Source organism: Hibiscus syriacus, unplaced genomic scaffold, assembly GCF_006381635.1.
Source record: "Hibiscus syriacus cultivar Baekdansim isolate YM2019G1 unplaced genomic scaffold, ASM638163v2 tig00002237_pilon, whole genome shotgun sequence".
Classification (NCBI taxonomy): Eukaryota; Viridiplantae; Streptophyta; class Magnoliopsida; order Malvales; family Malvaceae; genus Hibiscus; species Hibiscus syriacus.
In genome coordinates, this window is record NW_024061918.1 from 2,173,393 (window position 1) to 2,195,418 (window position 22,026).

The window sequence follows — 22,026 nt, forward strand, 5'->3', positions numbered from 1 at the left end:
TGAATCGGTGGCATCCTCTAATAGAGGATCAAATCAGATGAGAGCTAGAAAGACTGAATCAATAGGATCTGATTATCGAAGAGCGCAGCACAGACACTGTCAGACTTGTAGAAGATACCATGATGGGATATGTAGAGTAAAATCCGGAGCTTGTTTCCGATGTGGAGAAACAAGACATTTCATGACAGATTGTCCATTGGGGACAAGAGAACATGTACAGTCAGAGCGATCTGCTTCGATGTCTCAGAGAGGAAGAAGCAGAAGTCAGCCAAAGTCCTTTACTCAACATGAAGTATGCTCCATTGTTCGAGTGTATAATCTCAAGACCAATGAAGATCGTGATGATCCAGAAATAATTACAGTTATCTTTCTACTGTATGATAAATGTATTACAGTATTGATTGATACTGGCTCTACATATTCATATATTAGTAGTAAATTGGTGAGAGAATTGGGAATTCAATTAGAAACTACTAGTAATGATATGATAGTGATAAATCCTTTAGGCCACAGTGCGCGGGTAAATCGAGTATGTCGATGGTGTCCCATACAAATTCAGGAAATTGAATTACCTGCTAATCTGATAGAATTACCCTTTGAAGAATACGAAGTAATACTAGGAATGGATTTGTTATATCGCTATCATGCGAATGTTGAATATAGATTGAAGAGGGTAACGCTAATCAGTTCAGATAGATTAGAAGTGATAATGTTTAGTGAAAGATGGAATTTATTGGCAAATCTTATTTCGGTGATGTCAACAAAGAAGTTATTACTATAGGATGTCAGGGTTTCATGGCTAGTGTACTGGATACTAGAACCAATGAGAAAGGGTAAGAAGAAATCCATATAGTCAGAGAGTTTCTTGATTTTTTCCAGTAGAGTTGTTGGGGTTACCTCCGGACAGAGAAGTGGAATTTCAGATCGAGATAATGCCTGAAATTGCACCCATTGCAATGGCACCATATAGGATGGCTCCAAAAGAGTTGCAAGAGTTAAAGATTTAGTTACAAGAATTGTTAAATAAAGGATTCATTAGACCGAGTGTTTCACCTTGGGGAGCTTCAGTATTGTTCGTTAAAACGAATGATGGGTAAATGTGTCTTTGCATAGACTACAGGCAGCTTAATAAGGTGACTATAAAGAATAAGTATCATCTCCCTATAATTGATGATTTATTTGATCAGTTGAAAGGAGCTTCAGTTTTCTCTAAGATTGATTTGCGATCTGGATGTCATCAGTTGAAGGTTCAGGAGAAAGATATTCCAAAGACCACATTTCAAATAAGGTATGGTCACTATGAATTCATTGTGATGCCTTTTGGAGTTACGAATGCACCGGCCGCCTTGGATTCGATTGGGATGCCCCAGGGTATATTATCATCCTCGATGCATTAACCTGATAGCATTGTTGCTCTTTATCGGTCATCTCTTCTTTATTAGCAGTCCTAGTTTCCATTACTTGGACCATATGATTCGATCCATCCTTTAATGTTTCATTACTCGTATCTTGATGTACCCCGTCAAACTGTTCTTGCAGCTGATCTTGCAATTCCTCATGAGATTGCCCCATTGTTTCCATGATGATGATACAGTAATATGAATTAATGATCTAGGTTTTACTGTTACAAAACCTCTCATGAATTATTTACATGTATATAGCAATACTTAATTAAGTAAACGTAATGTAAATGCAAAAATGGAAAAAAATGGGCAATGTAAATATATATATGCAAAAGGTATCATTCGAGAGTGATTATCTTGAAAAACTTTTATTGAAACAAAAGTTTCGATACATAAAATAAACTTTACATATAAGGGATTCTTTAATTCCCAATTTCTATATTTCTTTAAAAATAAAAATTGATTTCCACTCATGCTCAGGTGTAGAGTTGTCAATCTGCTTTAACTCTTGCGTAAAGCCAGCTAAATCAATCAGTTTACGAGCCACATTGCTTGCTTAGGTAGCAACTTCCTTTATGACATTATCCTTTTCCTTCAGCTTATATGTCAATTCCTGGACTTGTAAACAATACTGCTCATTTTTCCTTCTAAGGGAATCTTTATGATCAATAAGCTCTTATAAATGATCCAAAAACATCATCAATCTCTTATTTTTGGCTTTAATGTCTTCTAGTTCAACTTCAATTCCACACTGATGGACATGATGTGAATCCTCCATTTTGATTATGACCTTATTCAAAAATTTGATTTTCAGCTTGACACCTTTCCAACTTGATATCAGCTATATTGCGCATTTCTTTTGCAACCTGTAGATCATGAAAAAACCTATTACCCTGATCTTCATGTTTCTTGCAATTCTTTTTCAGTCTAGTGACCCCTGTTATCCACTCTTCTAGGGTATTTCCTAAACCAACCTTTTGAAAGGCTTGACTGATCCTTTGGAGATCCTCACGCATAGTTTCTATTTCTGTGCTCAATTTATCATTTTCATTTTCCAACTGGCGTATTTGAGTCTCGTTTTTCAGCAGATCTTCTTCCTTATGGATGCCCTCACTATTACTCTTACCTTTGACTACCTTTCGTATCAACTTGTCAGGATAATCAGTGACCAAACTGGATTGACCCTGAGTTTCTAAAGTTAGAAAATAACTCTTATACGATGATGATTTCTGAGTACAGGGTTTCTTTTCATCTCTAGGAACTTTTACAATTATTTTCTTAGGGTCTCCTGATGAATTGTTGGTATGAATAGTGACTGTGCAAAATTTCTTACATTGGTTAAAATCAGAAGTCCCTTGTATATCTAAGATTGCAGGATTAGGTTCATTGAGTTCTTTCTCTTTTTTGTGCAGAAGTCTCTTTTTCATTGGTCAAAACAGATATTTTATCCATCATTTTGGACATTTGCTCCTTTATCTCTCGTATCTCCTTTTGCTCTTCAACGGACATACGATTTTTGGGCACATAGCTCTCTTTTATCCTCAAATTTTCATCATGATGCCCTTACTTGGCTGTGTTATAGTTTACTTGATCATTAAACCCTTTGTCCATAATGATTTTTTTTATTTTGATGACCACTCTTGAATTAATACCTTCTGTTTATGCCATGATTATGCCATGCAAGCAAAATTAATTAATATAAACAAGTTAGGGTAAAATAAAATGTATATACAAAAAGAATCATATATGTAAATATATCATATCCCCATTCTTTCTAGTTCCATGCTTTGTTTGGAAAAATAACCTAACCGCATGATTTTTAGTTCGCATGCATTTATTCAAAAAATAAAACAATAATGCGTAAATTAAAAGATTCGACATACTTTTCCTTGTGTGCTATCCTTACAAGACTTAATTGGGTTAAGCTCCATCTAGACTCAAGTCCTAGGTTTACTATATGCTGGTTTTAGGCTCTAGAGTAAGAAGGATCAACAAATTATCCTTTGTTGGTGTCCCCTTAGACTGTCAAGCCCTTAATCCTGGTCCATTACAGACTTTCAGATTAAGTTCAATTCGAATGAACACACTTCCTTATGTCCATACGGAGGTGAAAATCACACGAGGAACATAAGGTGTGAGCTCAAAGAATGGTCCCCTATCCCATACAGAGGTGAAAACCATAATTCACTTAAATAGGATAAGAGCGGGGTTTTAGCTCATGTCATGAATGTAGTGTATAGTGGGTGAAGAAAAGCATAAAATAATAATATACAACCTATTATTCTATTTTAATAACCCAAAATTAAATCTGTACATACATAAAAACAAAAAGTTAGTATAAAAATTATGAAAAGAAAAAACTAAATTTAAAACAAATTTATAATTTTATTGCAAAGACAAATATTAATAAACTGGTGGTTGGACTCTCTATTTTTTTTTTTTTAAAATCCCCAGCAGAGTCGCCAAGCTGTCGAGACGTTTCTCTGCCCTGGCGACGGAGAGTGCAAATAGTACACCCCATACAGTGTAACTAGTCTCGAAAAAGTAAGTGTTTATCCTCCATGAATCAGATAAAACACCAAATTGTAGAGTCACCACCAATCTTTTATTCGGTGAGATTGGTCACCAAAATGTCATATTATTTTAATAAAATTTCTGAGAATAATATTAAAATAATACAACTCGTATCTGCTTTACCAGAAAAATGAGTTCGGGAGTCAGTTACGTATGGGGAAGGATTAGCACCCCAAAACGCCCAAAATTGATACCGGTATTTATTAATTAATGTATTTGCAGTAAATGATAAATTTGTATTTAATTTAATTTATAATCCCCTTAAGAAACATTAAGGACATTATTTTATACCAACAAATCATTTAAAATATATTCCTAATTAGTTAAGGAAATAATATAATCCGATTACATATATTAAACTTATAGGGATTAAATTGAAAAATGTCTAAATTAATGGCACCTAAACAAACATATTTATTAAAAAGATATATATATATATATATGGAAGATAATACATATGATATTAATAAATAAAATATAACATTATAATTAACAAGGAATGGCATATATATTACGACATAGTAAATACAATATAGAATATATCCATTTTCTGCATATGTTTATAAATATTACCATTTTCCATTGTAGATAGTATATATATGGTACGAAAGTTACTTAATATGTAAAATATAAAATAGGTCATAAATAATTTAGGCAATATAATATAATATAAGGTAAACTTATATATATAAAGGGAAAAACTTTAGCTTTAAAAATTAATCCACGATAATCAAGGTGAAATTATTTTAAAAATAGAAAAAAAACCCACATATGCATTAAAATCTAAAATAAATCCAAGTATTATGCATGACCAAAATGGAATGTAGAATATGGCATCTCGTATACAAGGCAATTAAAATATTAAAATAATAACATATAATATAGAATGACTAAATTAAAAGAAACAATAATTAAAAACCCAAAACATAAAGGTACGAACTTAATTTAGTGACTAAAATGAAAATAAATAAAATAAAAATACCAAATTAAATGCTCAATAGCCTATTTCGTGACCGAATTGTGAGAATAGAGTGACCACGCGTATAATTTTCCCATCCCCAAATTACACAGACACCCCCTCTTGAAACGACGTAGTTTCAATTTGGGTATAAATACCCTTAAATGGCCGAAAATGGTCAAAAATGGCCTTTGTTCTCTCATTTCTTCAAATTTCTTTCTCTCTCTAAAAATGAGAGAATCCATTATTTATGTCCTCTCTCTAAACATCCCACCGGTGGGATGGCCGGCCGACAGCCGTTTGCCCCTTTTCTTCTAAACCCAAATCTATGCCCCTTTCGTCCTAAAAGCGAATAAATAGGGCTAAATTAAAATCTAAAATAAATCCAAGTATTATGTATGACCAAAATGGTATGTAGAATATGGCATCTCGTATACAAGGCAATTAAAATATTAAAATAATAACATATAATATAGAATGACTAAATTAAAAGAAGCAATAATTAAAAACCCTAAACATAAATGTACGAACTTAATTTAGTGACTAAAATGAAAATAAATAAAATAAAAATACCAAATTAAAATGCTCAATAACCTGTTTCGTGACCAAATTATGAGATTAGAGTGACCACGCGTATAATTTTTCCATCCCCAAATTACACAGACACCCTTCTCTTGAAACGATGTAGTTTCAATTTGGATATAAATACCCTTAAATGGCCAAAAATGGCCTTTGTTCTCTCTTTTCTTCAAATTTCTTTCTCTCTCTAAAAATGGGAGAATCCATTCTTTCTGTCCTCTCTCTAAACATCCCACCGGTGGGATGGCCGGCCGACAGCCGTTCGCCCCTTTTCTTCTAAACCCAAATCTATGCCCCTTTCGTCCTAAAAGCGAATAAATAGGGCTAAATTAAAATCTAAAATAAATCCAAGTATTATGCATGACCAAAATGGTATGTAGAATATGGCATCTCGTATACAAGGCAATTAAAATATTAAAATAATAACATATAATATAGAATGACTAAATTAAAAGAAACAATAATTAAAAACCCAAAACATAAAGGTACGAACTTAATTTAGTGACTAAAATGAAAATAAATAAAATAAAAATACCAAATTAAAATGCTCAATAACCTGTTTCGTGACTGAATTGTGAGATTAGAGTGACCACACGTATAATTTTCCCATCCCCAAATTACACAGACACCTCCACCTTAAAACGACGTAGTTTCAATTTAGGTATAAATGGTCGAAAATGGCCTTTGTTCTCTCATTTCTTCAAATTTCTTTCTCTCTCTAAAAATGAGAGAATTCATTCTTTCTGCCCTCTCTCTAAAAATCCCACCGGTGGGATGGTTGGCCGACAGCCATTCGCCCTTTTTCTTCTAAACCCAAATCTATGCCCCTTTCGTCCTAAAAGCGAATAAATAGGGCTAGATCTAATTTTTTACCTTCGAAATCCCAACGTTCCGACAACGTGTTATGGCTCCTCAGTAAGTTTCTTTTCCTTTTCTTTTCGATTTGTTGATGACTGTTGGTTGCTATTCTCTGGTTGATATCTCTATTTCTCTCTCGTTATTGTATGTTCTTGCTTGCTCTCATTTGTTATGTTGTTGTGTCTGTTGTTTTCTTGCAGGGTCGAGGCTATTTATAGGCCTCAGGAAATCGGTCGTAATGATGAGATTTTGGTGAGTCACCGGATCTATGGTGGTGACTCACTATAGGCCGATGTGTTGTGCGGTTCTCCTTCACCCTCTAGATCCTTTCATTGGAGGCGGTGGCGCCGTAGCAGCAGATGATTGGAGGCGTTGGAGCCGAAATCATAGCCCTAGGGTTATGATACCCTAGGGTTTTATCTAGATGAGCTGTGGACCGTTGGATCTCTCCATATCCAAAAGTTGTGAGAGATGGCGGTTGAAGCTGATGAGTGGAAACCCTAGCTGTTGATTCTAGATTGGGCCTCTGGATCGGGCCAGGATGTATTGGGCTTCCTGGGTCAGATCTTCTCGGGTTCGGGCCTCCTCGGGTTTGGTTGTATCCCCGGGTCTAGATCACTATGGACATGGATCTGCTTGTAATTTGGGCCTTCAAATTGGGCTTTGTAATATTATTTAATAATAATAAATATAATATAATAATAAGAAGAACGGACAAAAACTAGTATCGAAAAAAATAATTTTTAAATTTTCATGTGTGACATGTTTTAGATAACGATCAAATTTACGACCGTTATGGTCTATGCATCTAAAAGTGTAAAATTGGAAACGTTAGGCTCTTATTATTAGCAAACAAAATTATCTAGGCACCAAAAGGTATTTTGAGGTATAGTTTAGATACTAAAATATGTTTTAAGCCAAATAAATTTTACCAGTGATTTCACCGATGAAATTCGTCAGAAATGAATTATGGTGTCGTCGATGAGAGAAAGAAAGAATTGAAAATATTGTTGAGTAGGGTTTGGGAAGATGTTATAGAGAATAAAATCCTGTAAAACAACTTATCAATAAAAAATACGCAAGTCATTCTAGAGGAAAACAATTTAATTTTATATTGACTTGTAAAATGAATTACTTTAACTTTATATTTTCCTCCCGCCAAACATATAAAACCATGTAAAATATTTTTAAGAAAACAAAATACATGTAAACAAACGTACCATATATAGCTGTGAATATGGATGGGCATTTGACCCTAGTCCAATGGGTTCCGACTTAACCCAATCTTATAGGATCGGGTTTTTTTCTTAAAAAAAATCAGATTCGAGTTGGATTAGATCAGGTTGTACATAAGAGAATGTCAGGTTTGGGTCAGAGTGGGGTTCAGAGTAAAACAATATCCGACTCAACCCGGTATAATCATAAAATAAGATTTGAAATATTTACGAATATGCCATCACATATATAATATTTAAGGTTTTAGTTCATTTCATTTCCTCCATTTTTTACGTGGCTGCCGCTCTTATTGAGTCATTCATTCTCTCCACTTTCACTTTGTTTTTCTTTTGTTCTTCATTTTCAAGCTTTATTTTTTTTCTTTCACTGTTCTTCATTTCCTTTGCATGCTTAAGAGTTTTATTTTAATTTTTGTCATCGTCAACAAGTCTCTCCCATCTCACTTTTGCAAAAAGTTTTTTGAAGATTGTATGAGGATTTCAAAATCTGAAATAAAATTCAAATATTACATTTATTATTTATGGATTTGATTTATTGTTCTAGTTATTTGTTTTGTTTTTTTTGCATTATTTTAGAAAAAATTCAGCTTTTTTCATAGTTGAACTTAGTTTCTAAGTTTATTTTTATGTTTGCTTGTCTGTTTGGTTAGTAAGTGTTGAATCATTTTTATAATATTTTGATATAACAAATTAAGGAAAAATGTTTTTGGACTTGATTGAATTTGTTCAAAGTTTTCAAAAATAATTCAAAGTTAAATAAACTAGAATTTGAGCAAAAAGGTTTTCTAGGTATGTAGTATCGATAATGTTCTTACAGTATTGATACTACATGAACAACATCGATAATGTTCATGTAGTACCGATACCAAAGGTAAGAGAAGTATCGATACTCTCTAGATAGTATCGATACTACCAGTTGTTTTCCAAATTGCTGAAATTCCAGAATACAAAATAGGTACCGATACTCAAAGGGGTACCGATACTACTTTGCATAGTGGTATCGATACCATGAAGTATAGTATCGATACTGGTCAAGCCCAACGGTCTTTAACGGCTATTTTATTTAAATATTACAAAGGTAATACCGATTCTCATTAAAGGAGTATCGATACTCCATGTCCTGTGCATTTTTATTTTGAAGAAAATTAATCCCCAATTGCTAAAAATGGTCACAAAATCATTCCAACATATAAAAACAAGTTGAGGACACTTGAAGAAGGTTATCAACACCTATCCAAACATTCATACACAAAAGAAAAGTTTTTCAATCTTTATTTTCCTTTCTCTTATAAATATTTGTGTTTTGAGCTTAATTGTATATCCTTATGTTTTGCTTTTGTGAGCTTAAATCTTTCTAAACACCTTTCTTTTGAGAGATTTTTCTTGTTTACATTTCTTAACCTTTGTAAAGGGGATTGGTTCTAGCTTAGCCTTTGAAAAGTTAGGGAGTTGTAAAGGTTATCTCTTTATCCTACAAAAAGAAAAAACATATTAATGAATTTGTTAGAAAATCCTACATGAGGAGCTTATGTAGTGGATGTAGACTTGGTTGAGAAGTCGAACCACTATAAATCCTTATGCAAATTGTCTCATCTTTATACTTCTTACTCTCTAATCTTAAAAATTCAATTCACCCCCTCTTGGCGAATCATTCGGTTGATCATTTGAGCTTTATCGAAATCCCAACAATTGGTATCAGAGTTTGACTCATTAGAAGGTCTAACAACCTTGAGACGATCCTTGAAGAAGCTCTATCCATTTTTGAAGCAACTGAGAAGATGACTTCTACCTCTCGCTCATTCCACATAGAAGACTCTAACCGATCGACAAACCTCCGTACTTCAATTGAGCCAACTATCGTCATTGAAAGAAATTAATGAATCTATTCATTCAATCCAATGATCTTGATGCATGAGAGATTATTGAGAACGGTTACTCTTCTCCAAAGAAGAAGACGAAAGAGTGGAGTGCCCTAGAACGAAAGAACACCCAACAAAATGCCAAGGCCATATACATATTGTTTTGTGCATTTGGTCCCGATGTCTATGAAGGCGTTTCTTCTTGTTCAAATGCCAAAGTTATTTGGAATAAGCTCGACAAACTTCATGGTGACAAGAAAAAAGAACCACCAAAGCTAGTGTGCTTAACAACTCTTGAAGAGCCTAAGGTATCTTTTAACTCAAATGAATTAAATTCATATTCTTTTGATGAGTTACAAGATGTTTATGATGAATTGTTTTTGGAACTTGAGATCATGAATTCCAAATATAAGAAATTGATTTCAAAATTGAAAATTGAAAATGATTTTCTTTTGAAAGCACGATTAGATTTTTAAAAGTATAATGAAATTTTGAAAAATGATTTTGAGTTTTCAAAAATCAAAATCAATGGTTTGGAAAAAGAAAATCTTGATTTTAAAGTTAAGCTTGAAAGCTTAACATAGGAAAAAGAATTAATTTCTCAAACCAATTCATCATATTTAAAAATGGTAAAATGCTCACATTGTCATTTCCATAGTCATTTGGAACATACATGTCCTTTAAAGAAAGGAAAACGTTTTAAAATTAAACAAGTATAGGTTCCAAAGGAAACAAGGGGCATTGAAAAAATGTTCAAGGATCCAAAGCAATTTGGATACCAAAATCCACATAAATGTCTCTTGTAGTGTATGGGTGCAATAGTGATGAAAGTGAAGATATTCAAATGCTCTAGCCACACTTGATATGGAATGGGTAACCTCTAAGCTTATTTTGATTTTCTTGCATAATTGGTTGCTCATTTAGTTTAAGTGTGCATGAGTTTTGATTTTAAATAATTTTATTTTTTCTATCTCATGTATGTTAAAAAGAATCGTGATGAATGTTTTCTAAAGTTTTGATGATTTTTCATAAATGTTTGTTCATTATAATGAATTTTGGTCAAACTTGGTTTTAATTCTTTGTTTTTACAAATTTTATTTTTTGACTTTAATTTAAATGTTTATGCATGTGATTTATTGCAAATGATATCTCTCTAACAATTGATATCAATTTTTCAAATGCATAACATTTTTGGATAGCTTTATGCACATGCACTTAAATATAACAGCACATGCACTTAAATATAACAATTAGTATTGCATAAAGTATATTAGACTTAGATATATTGAATTTCATGTGCTATTAACATGTTTGTTCATCTTTGTTGAAATTCAATGTCTTTTAAGTGTCATGCCTTTAAAGTCAAATTTTTATTTGGAATGCTTTTATTGAGGGGAGCTTTGATTTTTCAAATGATTTTATGCTAAAATTTACCACTTACTCTCCATTGTTATATTTTAACTTTAAAGTTGAATTGTTTTTGATATAACAAAAAGGGGGAGAAGTATGAGTTTGAAAAATTCAATTTCAAGAATGAAAAGGGGGAGCTTTAATATTTTCTAAATATTTCTCTTTTTCATGAAATGTTTTATTAATGGGGAGTTTTGCCAAAACAAATTTTCAAATGTTTGTTATATCTAAAAGGGGAGATTATTGAACCATGTTTTATAATATTTGATATAACAAATTAAGGCAAAATGTTTTTGCACTTGATTGAATTTGTTCAAAGTTTTCAAAGATAATTCATAGTTCATTAAACTAGAATTTGAGCATAAAAAGATTTTGCATCTAAAGTTTCTGCTTGTTTTACAAAGTTTATTAAGTTGATGCCTAATATGCATCCACTATGATGTGGTTTGGTTAAACTACGTTGTGATAAACAAATATGTTGATGGTTGGGATGATCCTCGTCTCATGACATTAGCTGGTTTACGGCGTAGGGGTGTGACTTCAACTGCGATAAATTCTTTTGTTCGAGGAATTGGAATCACTAGAAGATTGAATATGCACATTGCCACATTCTCATCTTATTCACTTGTTTTATGTGTAGTTATTGTCTAGTGCACTATATATACATGCATGAAAGACAAACCTGGCGTTTCATATTTGCCAAGACTTTTGCTAATGCTTTAACATCTTGTTCCACAGTGATTGTAGTATGATTCGTTTGGATCGCCTCGAGTATCACATAAGAGAAGAATTAAACAAGATAGCACCTCGTGTATTGGTTGTGCTGCATCCTCTTAAGGTCATTATCTAGTCTGGATTCTTCCTTTAAAACCATATTATCCAGTCTCCACCTCATATTTTTGTTCTCAGGTAGTAATAACCAACCTTGAATCTGGGTCTGTTTTGGATCTCGATGCAAAGAAATGGCCTGATGCTCAAGCAGATGACACATCTGCCTTTTACAAGGTGGGGGTAAAGAAGAGTGACTAATTTTAGATTGTTTTAATTTGAATGTTCTGCCTGTTTTTTTCCCCTTCAGAATCATTTTGGACCAGTATTGCTCATGCATGACGCATCTCCCTTCAATTACGAAAGCAGATATTAACTTTAAATTGCAATTTGCTCCAAAATGTTTTTTTATTCTAGTCTGTGGTCATAACTACTTGTTCTACTCTTAACTTTAGGTGCCTTTTTCGAATGTTGTATACATTGAGCACTCAGATTTCCGGATGAAGGATTCTAAAAATTACTATGGGTTGGCTCCTGGCAGGTCAGCATTGCTTAGGCATGCATATGAACATAACCTCCCTCCACCCCAATACCTCTCACAGAGGAATATACATTGTAAACTTTGTGTAGAAAATTTTAGTAAATGTCTAGCATGATTCCTTTCGCAGATATGCATTCCCCATTAAGTGTACAGACGTGATATTGGCAGATGATAAAGAGACCATGCTTGAGATTCGAGCTGAATATGATCCTTCTAAGAAAAGCAAGCCAAAGGTTCTTATTTGTTTCAACTATTTTTGAAGCAGTTCTAGACTTTTCTGATTACATCTACTTGTTCGAATCATATTCTTTAAGGATTGTACAATGCGTGTATATTTTCTGCTCGGTATTTATTCCTAAGCCCCTTACAAAATATTTGCACAGGGGGTTCTCCACTGGGTTGCTGAACCGTCTCCAGGTTCTGATCCATTGAAGGTTGAAGTACGATTGTTTGACAAACTCTTTAATTCTGAGGTTGGCAGTTATCTATTAGCTATTTGGATTCTTTTCTTGCTTTTTGTCACATTGTATCATGAATTCTTACAACTTCAATTTATTTCATCAGAATCCTGCTGAACTTGATGATTGGCTCACTGATCTCAACCCTAATTCCAAAGTGGTTCTACATGCTGCATACGCAGTACCATCACTTCGGAATGCTGCCGTAGGGGATACATTTCAGTTTGAAAGGCTAGGTATGCACAGCAGTCTAATGGATATATCTTTCTTAGTTTGGCATAATGACAATATGATTCAAGTTCTTAGTTCTTATATTTTATTTCGGCACTTACATTATAGCGAGTTATAAATCTTGTTAAAAGGTTTAATTATTGCTGTTAATGCTTTAAGTATAGGGTTCCTTGTAGTGTGTTAATTTTATATATTTATTTCTGTATTTTGTAATTTCAGGGTATTTTAGCGTTGCCAAGGACTCTAGTGCTGAAAAACTTGTATTTAAGCGTACGGTTACGCTCAAGGATACTTACGGCAAGGATGGGAAATAGGTTTTCGCCCCATGAATCGCACACGCACACGTCAAGAATGCTGCTGTTAGGAGCTAGGACTTGTGAATGCTATGCTTATACAAAAGATATCAAGTTGGTTTTCTTTTGGACAGATTTAATACAGATTGTTTACTGGTTTGAATGAATATTTCAACATAGTTTTGAATCTGATAGATATAAAATTCTTGTTAGAATTACAAAGTATGTGAAATTTATTTTATTTGATTAACTTAGACCATTCAAGTTGAAATTGAGATAAAGCTGAAGGATTCCGAGGCCAAATGCATAAGCATAACTCTCCTTAAAATTTAGTAATTACTTTAATACAGAGTGGCCAAACCGGTTTGTACACACAGTTTGAACGTGAACATGGTGTCAACGGAGTTGTATTTTTACTTTTTTATTAATACCATTTGAATGTTTGATTGAATGATAAATAATGTATTTTTTTTATTAAAGTATTTTTAAGTTCAATAAAACCTCTTATTTTTTTCTTGACAGAAATTTTCTTTATTTATAAAATAAAATAAGAACTTAAAAGTATTTAAATATTACTATATGAGATACTGAATAAAAATAATTTTTCATCAACCTAAAAAATTAGATTGAAGGTCAAACTTTAGTGTCCCAATCTAATCCTTTATGTACTTTATGTTCATTTAAAAATACTTTAAACGATATTCAAAAAAATTCATGATTTGACTATATTTTTTTTACTTCATCGGTCTTATAAAAGATGTTTATTATTGACTTTTTAGATCGTTTTTTTTACTTTGACTAAATATTATTTAAAATTTATTATTGATGAAAATATGTAAAAAATATATATATTTTAAAAAAGTTTAATCGAGGTCAAAATTAAAAAAAATTAAAAATCAATAAGAGATATATTTTATAGTAGGAGTATTTCTTATTGAGCTCCCCGACGCTTCCATGTGTGGCTCTACAGAAATGAGAGTTCCTTGGGTGAAGTTGACAGCACGCGGCATCTTGGCCATTTCACATGCTGAATTATGTGCTCCAAAATTTTAATTCATTATTTGATATATGGAACTTTAATTTATATACAATTTTAACTTTATGAAAATATACATGAAACTTGAATTTTTAAATAAAAAAATTAATTTTAGTTATTATTTTGTACAATCATAATATGGGAGATCTTCCCACTCGCCTATCGTACCATATTTCTATCGAAGGGTCAAATTAATTCAATTTTTAAATTATTTTCATAAAATCATTTGAAATATATAAAATGAGATTTATAAAGTTTGAATTTCAATGTATATATATTAAGTTTTAATTTAATATAATATTTTCAAACTATGGTTAAATGTTGAGTCTGAGAAATGCAAAGATGGAATTAAGTAAATGGTAGCATGCATTCTAATAGGATTATAAATTAAACATTCAAGATTTGATACATTATTTGTCTAAAACAGTAAAATTGCTAATGTTCTCCTACACTGAGTATTGGATTTTTCAGCTTACTCTCTTTTTCGTAAGCTCGAACTGATTAATCGCTTTTTTTAATAAAACTTTCCTATTGGACAGTGAGGAAAATAATTAATGTATTTGAAAGAAAAATAGAATGGTTGATATGAATGATGAGAAATCATGGTTTGTGGTGATCAGGGATTTAAATAACGTTTACGGTTATATTTTCGGTCGTATTGTATTTATAGCGATTGCGGACATAATTGATATCATCATGATTACCGCGGTGTCGCAGTCGTAAATTTTTTAAAATTTCACAAAATTTATCTTGAAATATAATAATTATAATTGAGGATACACTTTTCCTATCACACAATTTATCTAAAAAGGCATCACTTATCAACTTATTCCCAATCTAAACCTCCAAATCATCATCTATATCCACTTCACCATCCGCCAACTCCCCCATTCCTCCCTTCCAATGCAGTCTTATACATACTAATCTCCCAATATTTTGCATCCAACATATCTTTATCAGTAGAATCCAGTAAGTCGGTTGGATTTGTGGTTTCAACAGCAGTTTATCAGTAGAATCCAACAAGTCGGTTGGATTAGTGGTTTCAACAACAGTGGTTTCAAATGCACCATGGCTACTTTCCCAGTATATCACCGGTGATCAGTATTATTACCGATCTAACACCGGTCAGACTATATTTCCTGATCTAACACCTTTAGCAAGAAAGTGCGCCCCCTGCATCGCGCTATATGCTGATTTGGCGTCACGTGAGTATAGCGCACCCCCTGCCCCGCGATATATGGTGATCTGACGCCACGTGGGTATAGCGCGCCCCCTGATCCGCGCTATACGCCACGTAGGGGTATAGCGCGGATCAGGGGACGTGCTATACGCCGTACCAAAATTATATTTAATGTGGTCCATGATCCGCGCTATATCTTTTATTTGAATAATTACATATAGCGCGGTGCAGGTACCGCGCCTTATATGCTTATAAATACACTCTTTCGGCTCACATCTCCTCACATCTCTCCTCTCTTATAAATTAATACAACAATTCCGTCAACGAGTAATAATTCTCGCAATCTTCTCAAATTTGATTTAGAAGTTCGTTCGATTTTTCGTTATAAGGTAATTTTGTTATAATTTTTTAATTAAACTTATTTTTTATTATCATTATTTGAAAAAAAATATTATATTAATTATTTTCAATTAATTTTTATGTTTGTAAAATTGAAAAGCGGGAGCATACGTCAAAATAGTTTTGCGGTGCAAGTAATAATATAAAATTATATTATTTAAATTATTTACGTTGATGTGTAAAAAATGTATTGTGTCATATTTTCGTTCATATATAATTTATTTAATCAGGTTTGTTTAAGTTATTTTTTTGCAGATATAATATTGCCGCACTTTTAAACTCAAAGAATGGCGCGACTTTCAGCTATTGTTTATTATGAAGATGTGGTCATTGTAGAAACCCATGACACACTAGAAAAACATGTCCACTTATGTTGTCATCAAGTAACAATTGATGAGGAAATGATGTATTTGTTTATCAAATAATAATTCTTGTATTTTAATTTGCATTTACTTCAAGTTAATGTCATTCGATAATCGCTGATGAAGATTAAAAAAACGAACACAATTATTAAATTTTATCAAACTAATAACAATTTGATATTTAAATACAACAAACTTACAATAAGAATTAAATGGTAAATGATAACTAAATTACAATAACTGATATTAAATGGTAATAAACAAAATTAACTAAAATATATTAAAAAAAAATCTAACAAATTTAACAAAATAAAGTAAGTATTAAATGAGAAATAATAAAAAATTACAATTAAACAAAATAAAGTAAATACAAATATAATAAAAAAAATCTATTGATGCCTGCGTCGCGAATGTGTTCCGCATGGCGGTGGTTGTCGGTCTCGAGGAGGATTTCTTCGTATCACTGGTTCTGACTCCTCGCTGTCATCATCATCGTCATCGTCGTCATCACCATCGTCATCGTCGTCATCGTCATCGTCATCGTCCTGAGCAGGTACATCAGGTTGATGAGGAGCTGATGACGATGAAGCACCTCCATAGAATAAGGACCCTGGAGGTGTATGACTGACTATCCCACCGGCATGCGAAAACTGGGAAAACCCAGACATCGCTGAGTGTGAAAACTGTACATGAGGTGTTTGTGCTGCGGCCATGGGTGATGAGGATGAACCCGCCAAATATCCAGCATATGAACCCCAAGTTGAATCTGCAAACATAGACCCATAATAGCCTCCAGGAGGGGTCATTTGTGACGGTGGCGGTAGCGGGGTCATAAAACTAGGTGAAGGCGGCGGCGGCGGCATCTAGTAATGGAAAGGCGATGGCGGCATCATATATGGCTGTGGCATCATATATGGCTACGGTGGCTGCTGGGAAGGTCCTGCTGGTGCAGCTAAAGATGAACCGGAAGCACCTTCTCTCCGTCCACGAGTCGGGGACGATGGTGCTGTGTCGGTGAACGTCTCTGTGGACGTCGTGGAAAGGTCTACCCTCATGCATCCTCGGGAAGTAGAAACGGTTTCCCGTTACTGTTGAACCACTCATAATAATCCTCAGCATACATCAAGAAGTCAGTAAAAATGGACTCTTTACGTGGAAGGCGCCGATGTCGATCCTCCCATAACACGACCCACTCACGATGCCTCACCAGCCAATCTGTATCTATCTTTCCGCGTCTATCTAAGCTATGCAACTCATCCATATTGCGAGGTGCTTCCAGAATTGGATGAAAACAACCAAACTGTCGGAGCACGCAATCAGTGGAGTGCCACTCGACGGTCGCATAACATATCAGAGGGGCTATCGCCATCCAAACATCTGATGGACCCCTCAACTCAGGTGGGATCACCGCCCTCAAATAATATATAATTTTTATCAAAATAATAATCTAATTATATAACTATAATCTAAAATCGATTTGTAAACATTAAAATTCATACCTGTGTGCCAGCCTTCTGATCGATTAGCACCCTAATTTTTTCTAAATCATCAGGTAGCTCTTGATGATTTTTTATATCAGTAGACCACCTATTCAAGGAAAAAAATTTGTTATACGCTGTATAAAATTATTAATATACAAAATCAATTTTATAATTACCTCAGAAGTAGTGGAAATACGAATGGGTTCTTCACAACGGGACATAAAAAGGGCAATCGATACCATGCCCAAGACTGCAGCAACAGGAGACATCCGCCGATAGCATTACGCCTGTAGTCAGTGGCTCCACACATCTCCCTATACAGCAAAGCCAAAACTGCCGAGCCCCAACTGAATGATCCGGCGAGACGAAAGTCGCTAAGATGTCGCAACTACATGTAGTGAACTAGGTTGCGTGATTTGTCTGGCATCAGCAACCCTCCTATCAGCTGCAGTATGCATACCCGTGCATACATCTTAACCTCATCCTCAGAGGCGTCTGCGCTCAACTCCCAAAAATTGGCATCTAACCAATTTAACGGTATCCTACCTCCGATAAAATTTTCTGGGACACGTCCTAGACTATCCCGACACAAAGTAGTCCAAGAACCGGAAGCTATCCCCGATATCACATCTCCATCCACCGGAAGCCCCAGGTGCATAGAAACATCCTCAAGCGTGATCATGCACTTTCCGCACGGAAGATGGAATGTGTTGGTCTCCGGCCTCCACCGCTCTACTAAGGCAGAAATCAGGTCTGGCTCTATCTTACAGTAACCCTGATATCTACCTATGTAACCGAATCCAGCCTCTACTAAATACGGCAAGACACGGCTGGGTATCACTAACTTAAGATTCCTAATAAAAGGATCTAATACACAGTCCTTCTCCTAAAAATAAATAATTACAAAAATTAATTCTTAATCTAATAATCATGCATTAAATGAATCAACTAATTATTACTAATAATTTAAATTAAATTAAAACGTTAAAATGTTACCGTATCAGTAAAGTGTCGAGATATTTAATTCTTAATCTAATAACCATGCATTAAATAAATCAACTAAATATTACTAATAATTTAAATTAAATTAAAACGTTAAAATGTTACCGTATCAGCAAAGTGTAGAGATATATGATTTCCATCCGAGCGAAGTAGACTGCCTTCCATTATATATCTACAAAAGAATTATATTAGTAAAATATTAAATAAAGTAGAAACATAATAGTAAAAATATTATAAAATATTCCTTAAAAAGAGAGTATTTGAGAGAAATTTAGAGAATTTGGTGTGATAAAAGTGATTAAGGATGGGGGTATTTATAGGGAGGATGGGGACGTGAGGGGCTGGTAATTAGGGGTATAGTGCGCCCCCTGCACCGCGCTATATCCCACGTGTCAGATATCCAGGTATAGCACGGATCAGGGGGCACGCTATACCCACGTGGCGCCATATCACCGTATATCGCGGGGCAGGGGGCGCGCTATACCCACGTGGTGCCAAATCAGCATATAGCGCGGTGCAGGGGGCACGCTTTCCTGCTAAGGGTGTTTGATCAGGAAATATAGTCTGACCGGTGTTAGATCGGTAATAATATCGATCACCGGTGATATACCGGGAAAATAGCCATGCACCATCATGGCCATCTAAAGAAACCTTATTCGGTGCCGCTGGATTCAATACTCCATCAATGTCCTGTTGCCTGGAGCTGCTATCTGATCGGTGAAGCTTCTCCAAGAGACCATGCTTCTTCTTCTCCTCTCCCTCTTTCTCTGGCTTTGATTCTTCAATCTTAACATTGTCAAACTCAGTTACGAGCATCTCCTCGTCTTTCTTTCCCATGAAATCGAACAACCCTCGGTCCTTCGACTCCATTGCTTCTTCACCGACGATGCTGCTCTTGACCTCATAAATCTTTTTTTTTTCAAGTCACGGTTGAATAACGGGAATAGCGTCCCGTTATCAGCGTTATTTACCATTAAACGCTAAATTTCGGTCGCGACAGACCGTTATTGTCGTGATTCTGCTGTCCACCATAGTTTTTCCAAATATCGATTTCGGACGACGGCGCTACCGCGAAATAGCGACCACTATTGCGATTGCGTTCCGCTATTTGAATCCCTGATCATTGGAGTAGGTACGGACACACAAAGTTGTGAACATAAAAAATTATATTAAAACTTTAGGGAATAAAATATAAGAGGTGAGAAATTAATTAATTCATATAGAATACAAGGGAATTTTAAATTTCTAGGGCGTGAGATAGCACCCCCAGCATCCCCCTGATCCATCCCTGCATAGGAGGATCACCTCTTTTCATAGGAGGATCACCTCTTTTAGTGTGGGTGGATAATCGTTGGCCATGGTGATATATAAGACTTAGGTTTGAGGTTGAGGGTATTTTAAAAGCATATACAAATGCTTTGGTGTGGTACAGTGACAGATCTAGAAATTAAAAAGTGGGGGTCCAAAATTTTGGGTATGTAAATTTTCTTATTTTTTTTCTATTCCTATTAACAAATTAAACTAAATTTAACACTTTTATCAAAATAATGGGTGTCCAATGGCTCCCTAAGGAGCCATGTACATCCGCCCCTGGTATGGTATGGAGGAGCAAGTGAGTCTTCTAAATCCCTCTATGAGAAAATGGAAGAAAACTCTCTTATGTAGGGAAGAAGAGGGAAAAGCTACTGCTTTCTTAACTGGGATGATAGTCGAAGGGTGATTCTCGATGGTAACTGATGGAAGCTTAGATGGGTCTCACATGTATAATTTATTAAGAATGTAGTACTTGCTTCTCTCTCAGAGCATGTTATATGACATGACGAATTTAGGGTTATTTTGAGAGCATATGTAAGTGTTATGATACGGAAGAGGGAGGACTTAGACATCTGTAAATATAAGGAAAGTAAAGAAAACTCTCTTTTGTTGGAGAGGAGGAGCAGTTATTATTCTTTTGCCCCCTAAATTCATAAGATGACAATTATAAAGTGATTGTTGATAGTAATAGATAAAAAAAAAACTTGAATAAATTCCACATACATTATTTATTAAAGATATGATTAACAAGATCATCTGAGCTTCAGCCTTCAGATGGTGAGAAGAATGAAATCTGCTTCTAATTCATACATTTGATGTCTAGATAAATCCAACAAAGATTCAATCACAAAAATACAAAGAATTTAAAAAAATACTATGAACATGAATTAAACAATTGATATGATTATTTGCATAAGAAATTAAAAAAAAAAAAAGTTGTCTTCAGTAATCTGGGAGTCCTTTCAAGAATTCCAGTAAAGTTGGTGAGTTCAAAGTCCCCATATCACCAAACTTATGAATAGGCCTCGGTGAGCAAAAGAAATCAGTGGAGCTCGGCGTGAAGAGAGGCATATCAGCGAAAAAAGGGCCCATACCACCGGCAGTCGTCGTCGCCGTAGTAGGAACATAAGAGCCGCCGTTTTCATCCGTAATTCCAGAAGAGGTCTCGTTGTCTTCTTGTCTGTTAACCTTGTCGTTCTTCCGTACCGGTGCAGTGTTTTGGTTAACCCCACGGTTGAATTTGGACATGCCTGTAAGCCTTTGAACCAAGGCCATGAAATCCCGTGCCTGCGTGTGGATAATCTTGGGCGAGTGCGTGTAAATGATGATGGGACCTCCTCGCTTCTGTTGCTGCTGGTGCTTGGGGTGATCAGCTGATGAAGATGGCTTTTGGATCAAATGAGACTCTTTGTTGATCTTCAGTGGAGTCGGACGAACCCCGTTCATCATCGCTTCTCTTCTGGGAGGACTCATCTTCCGGTGATCGAAAAACCGTAAAAAGCCTGAGAAATTAAATTGAGAAACTGTTTACAGCCTTGATGAAGATAGAGAGGAAGCCCTAAACATACATATATATGTGTGTAAAGAGATGAATATGAATATGGAGCTGAAGCTGAAGCCAGCGATTCCGACCGTTGACGAAGAGAAAAAAGTATACGCAAGTAAAAGTAAATAATTACCCCTTAAATTATGAAAAAGGAACAACGTGTGTGGTTTAATTAAGGGGTGACTTTAAATAATTGTCAAAAGCTAACATATTTGAATGTTAATTAATTGTTTGGTTTTGAGGCCATTTTTGTCATCGCCCCACGACGGCATGGCTACGGCTACGTAGGACCGGTCTTTGGACTCCATATTATCATTCAATATCTTTCCATTTTTGCCAACTTAACTTAATGATAAAAGGGAACGGTGTTGTTCCTGTCACTATAATAAGGTGATTAAATATTCATCGTCAAGTGATTAAGAGTATTTAAAATATATATAATTTTATAATTATCTTAGTTTAATAAAAAAAACCTTTATTTAAGTTTTTTTTTAGAATATATACGATAATTTTAGTTCTCATTAAAGGAGTGAAGTGAT

At 34.5% G+C, this 22,026-nt stretch overlaps 2 protein-coding genes across 2 annotated transcripts; one reads left to right on the forward strand and one right to left on the reverse strand.

The window, feature by feature from the left end:
- Window positions 1-6,418: 6,418 nt before the first annotated feature.
- Window positions 6,419-13,188, forward strand: LOC120138871 (glutamine--tRNA ligase). Its single transcript, XM_039154268.1, has 10 exons — window positions 6,419-6,429; window positions 6,573-6,624; window positions 11,348-11,463; window positions 11,615-11,714; window positions 11,786-11,881; window positions 12,100-12,200; window positions 12,313-12,418; window positions 12,569-12,658; window positions 12,750-12,879; window positions 13,094-13,188. The coding sequence occupies exons 1-10, from the start codon at window positions 6,419-6,421 to the stop codon at window positions 13,186-13,188; spliced, it is 897 nt and encodes a 298-aa protein (XP_039010199.1).
- A 7,632-nt stretch (window positions 13,189-20,820) lies between these two features.
- LOC120138881 (VQ motif-containing protein 8, chloroplastic-like) lies at window positions 20,821-21,414 on the reverse strand. The gene has a single exon (XM_039154274.1). The coding sequence runs from the start codon at window positions 21,412-21,414 to the stop codon at window positions 20,884-20,886; it is 531 nt and encodes a 176-aa protein (XP_039010205.1). The 3' UTR covers window positions 20,821-20,883.
- Between the last annotated feature and the right edge of the window lie 612 nt (window positions 21,415-22,026).

What these genes read in the sequence shown, in the direction of transcription:
- LOC120138871 (XM_039154268.1), top strand. An exon ending in ACACATCTGCCTTTTACAAG is followed by an intron (nt 11,882 to 12,099) that starts GTGGGGGTAAAG and finishes TCTTAACTTTAG; the next exon opens with GTGCCTTTTTCGAATGTTGT. An exon ending in CTAAGAAAAGCAAGCCAAAG is followed by an intron (nt 12,419 to 12,568) that starts GTTCTTATTTGT and finishes ATATTTGCACAG; the next exon opens with GGGGTTCTCCACTGGGTTGC.
- LOC120138881 (XM_039154274.1), bottom strand. Translation starts at nt 21,414, where the DNA reads ATGAGTCCTCCCAGAAGAGAAGCGATGATGAACGGGGTTCGTCCGACT.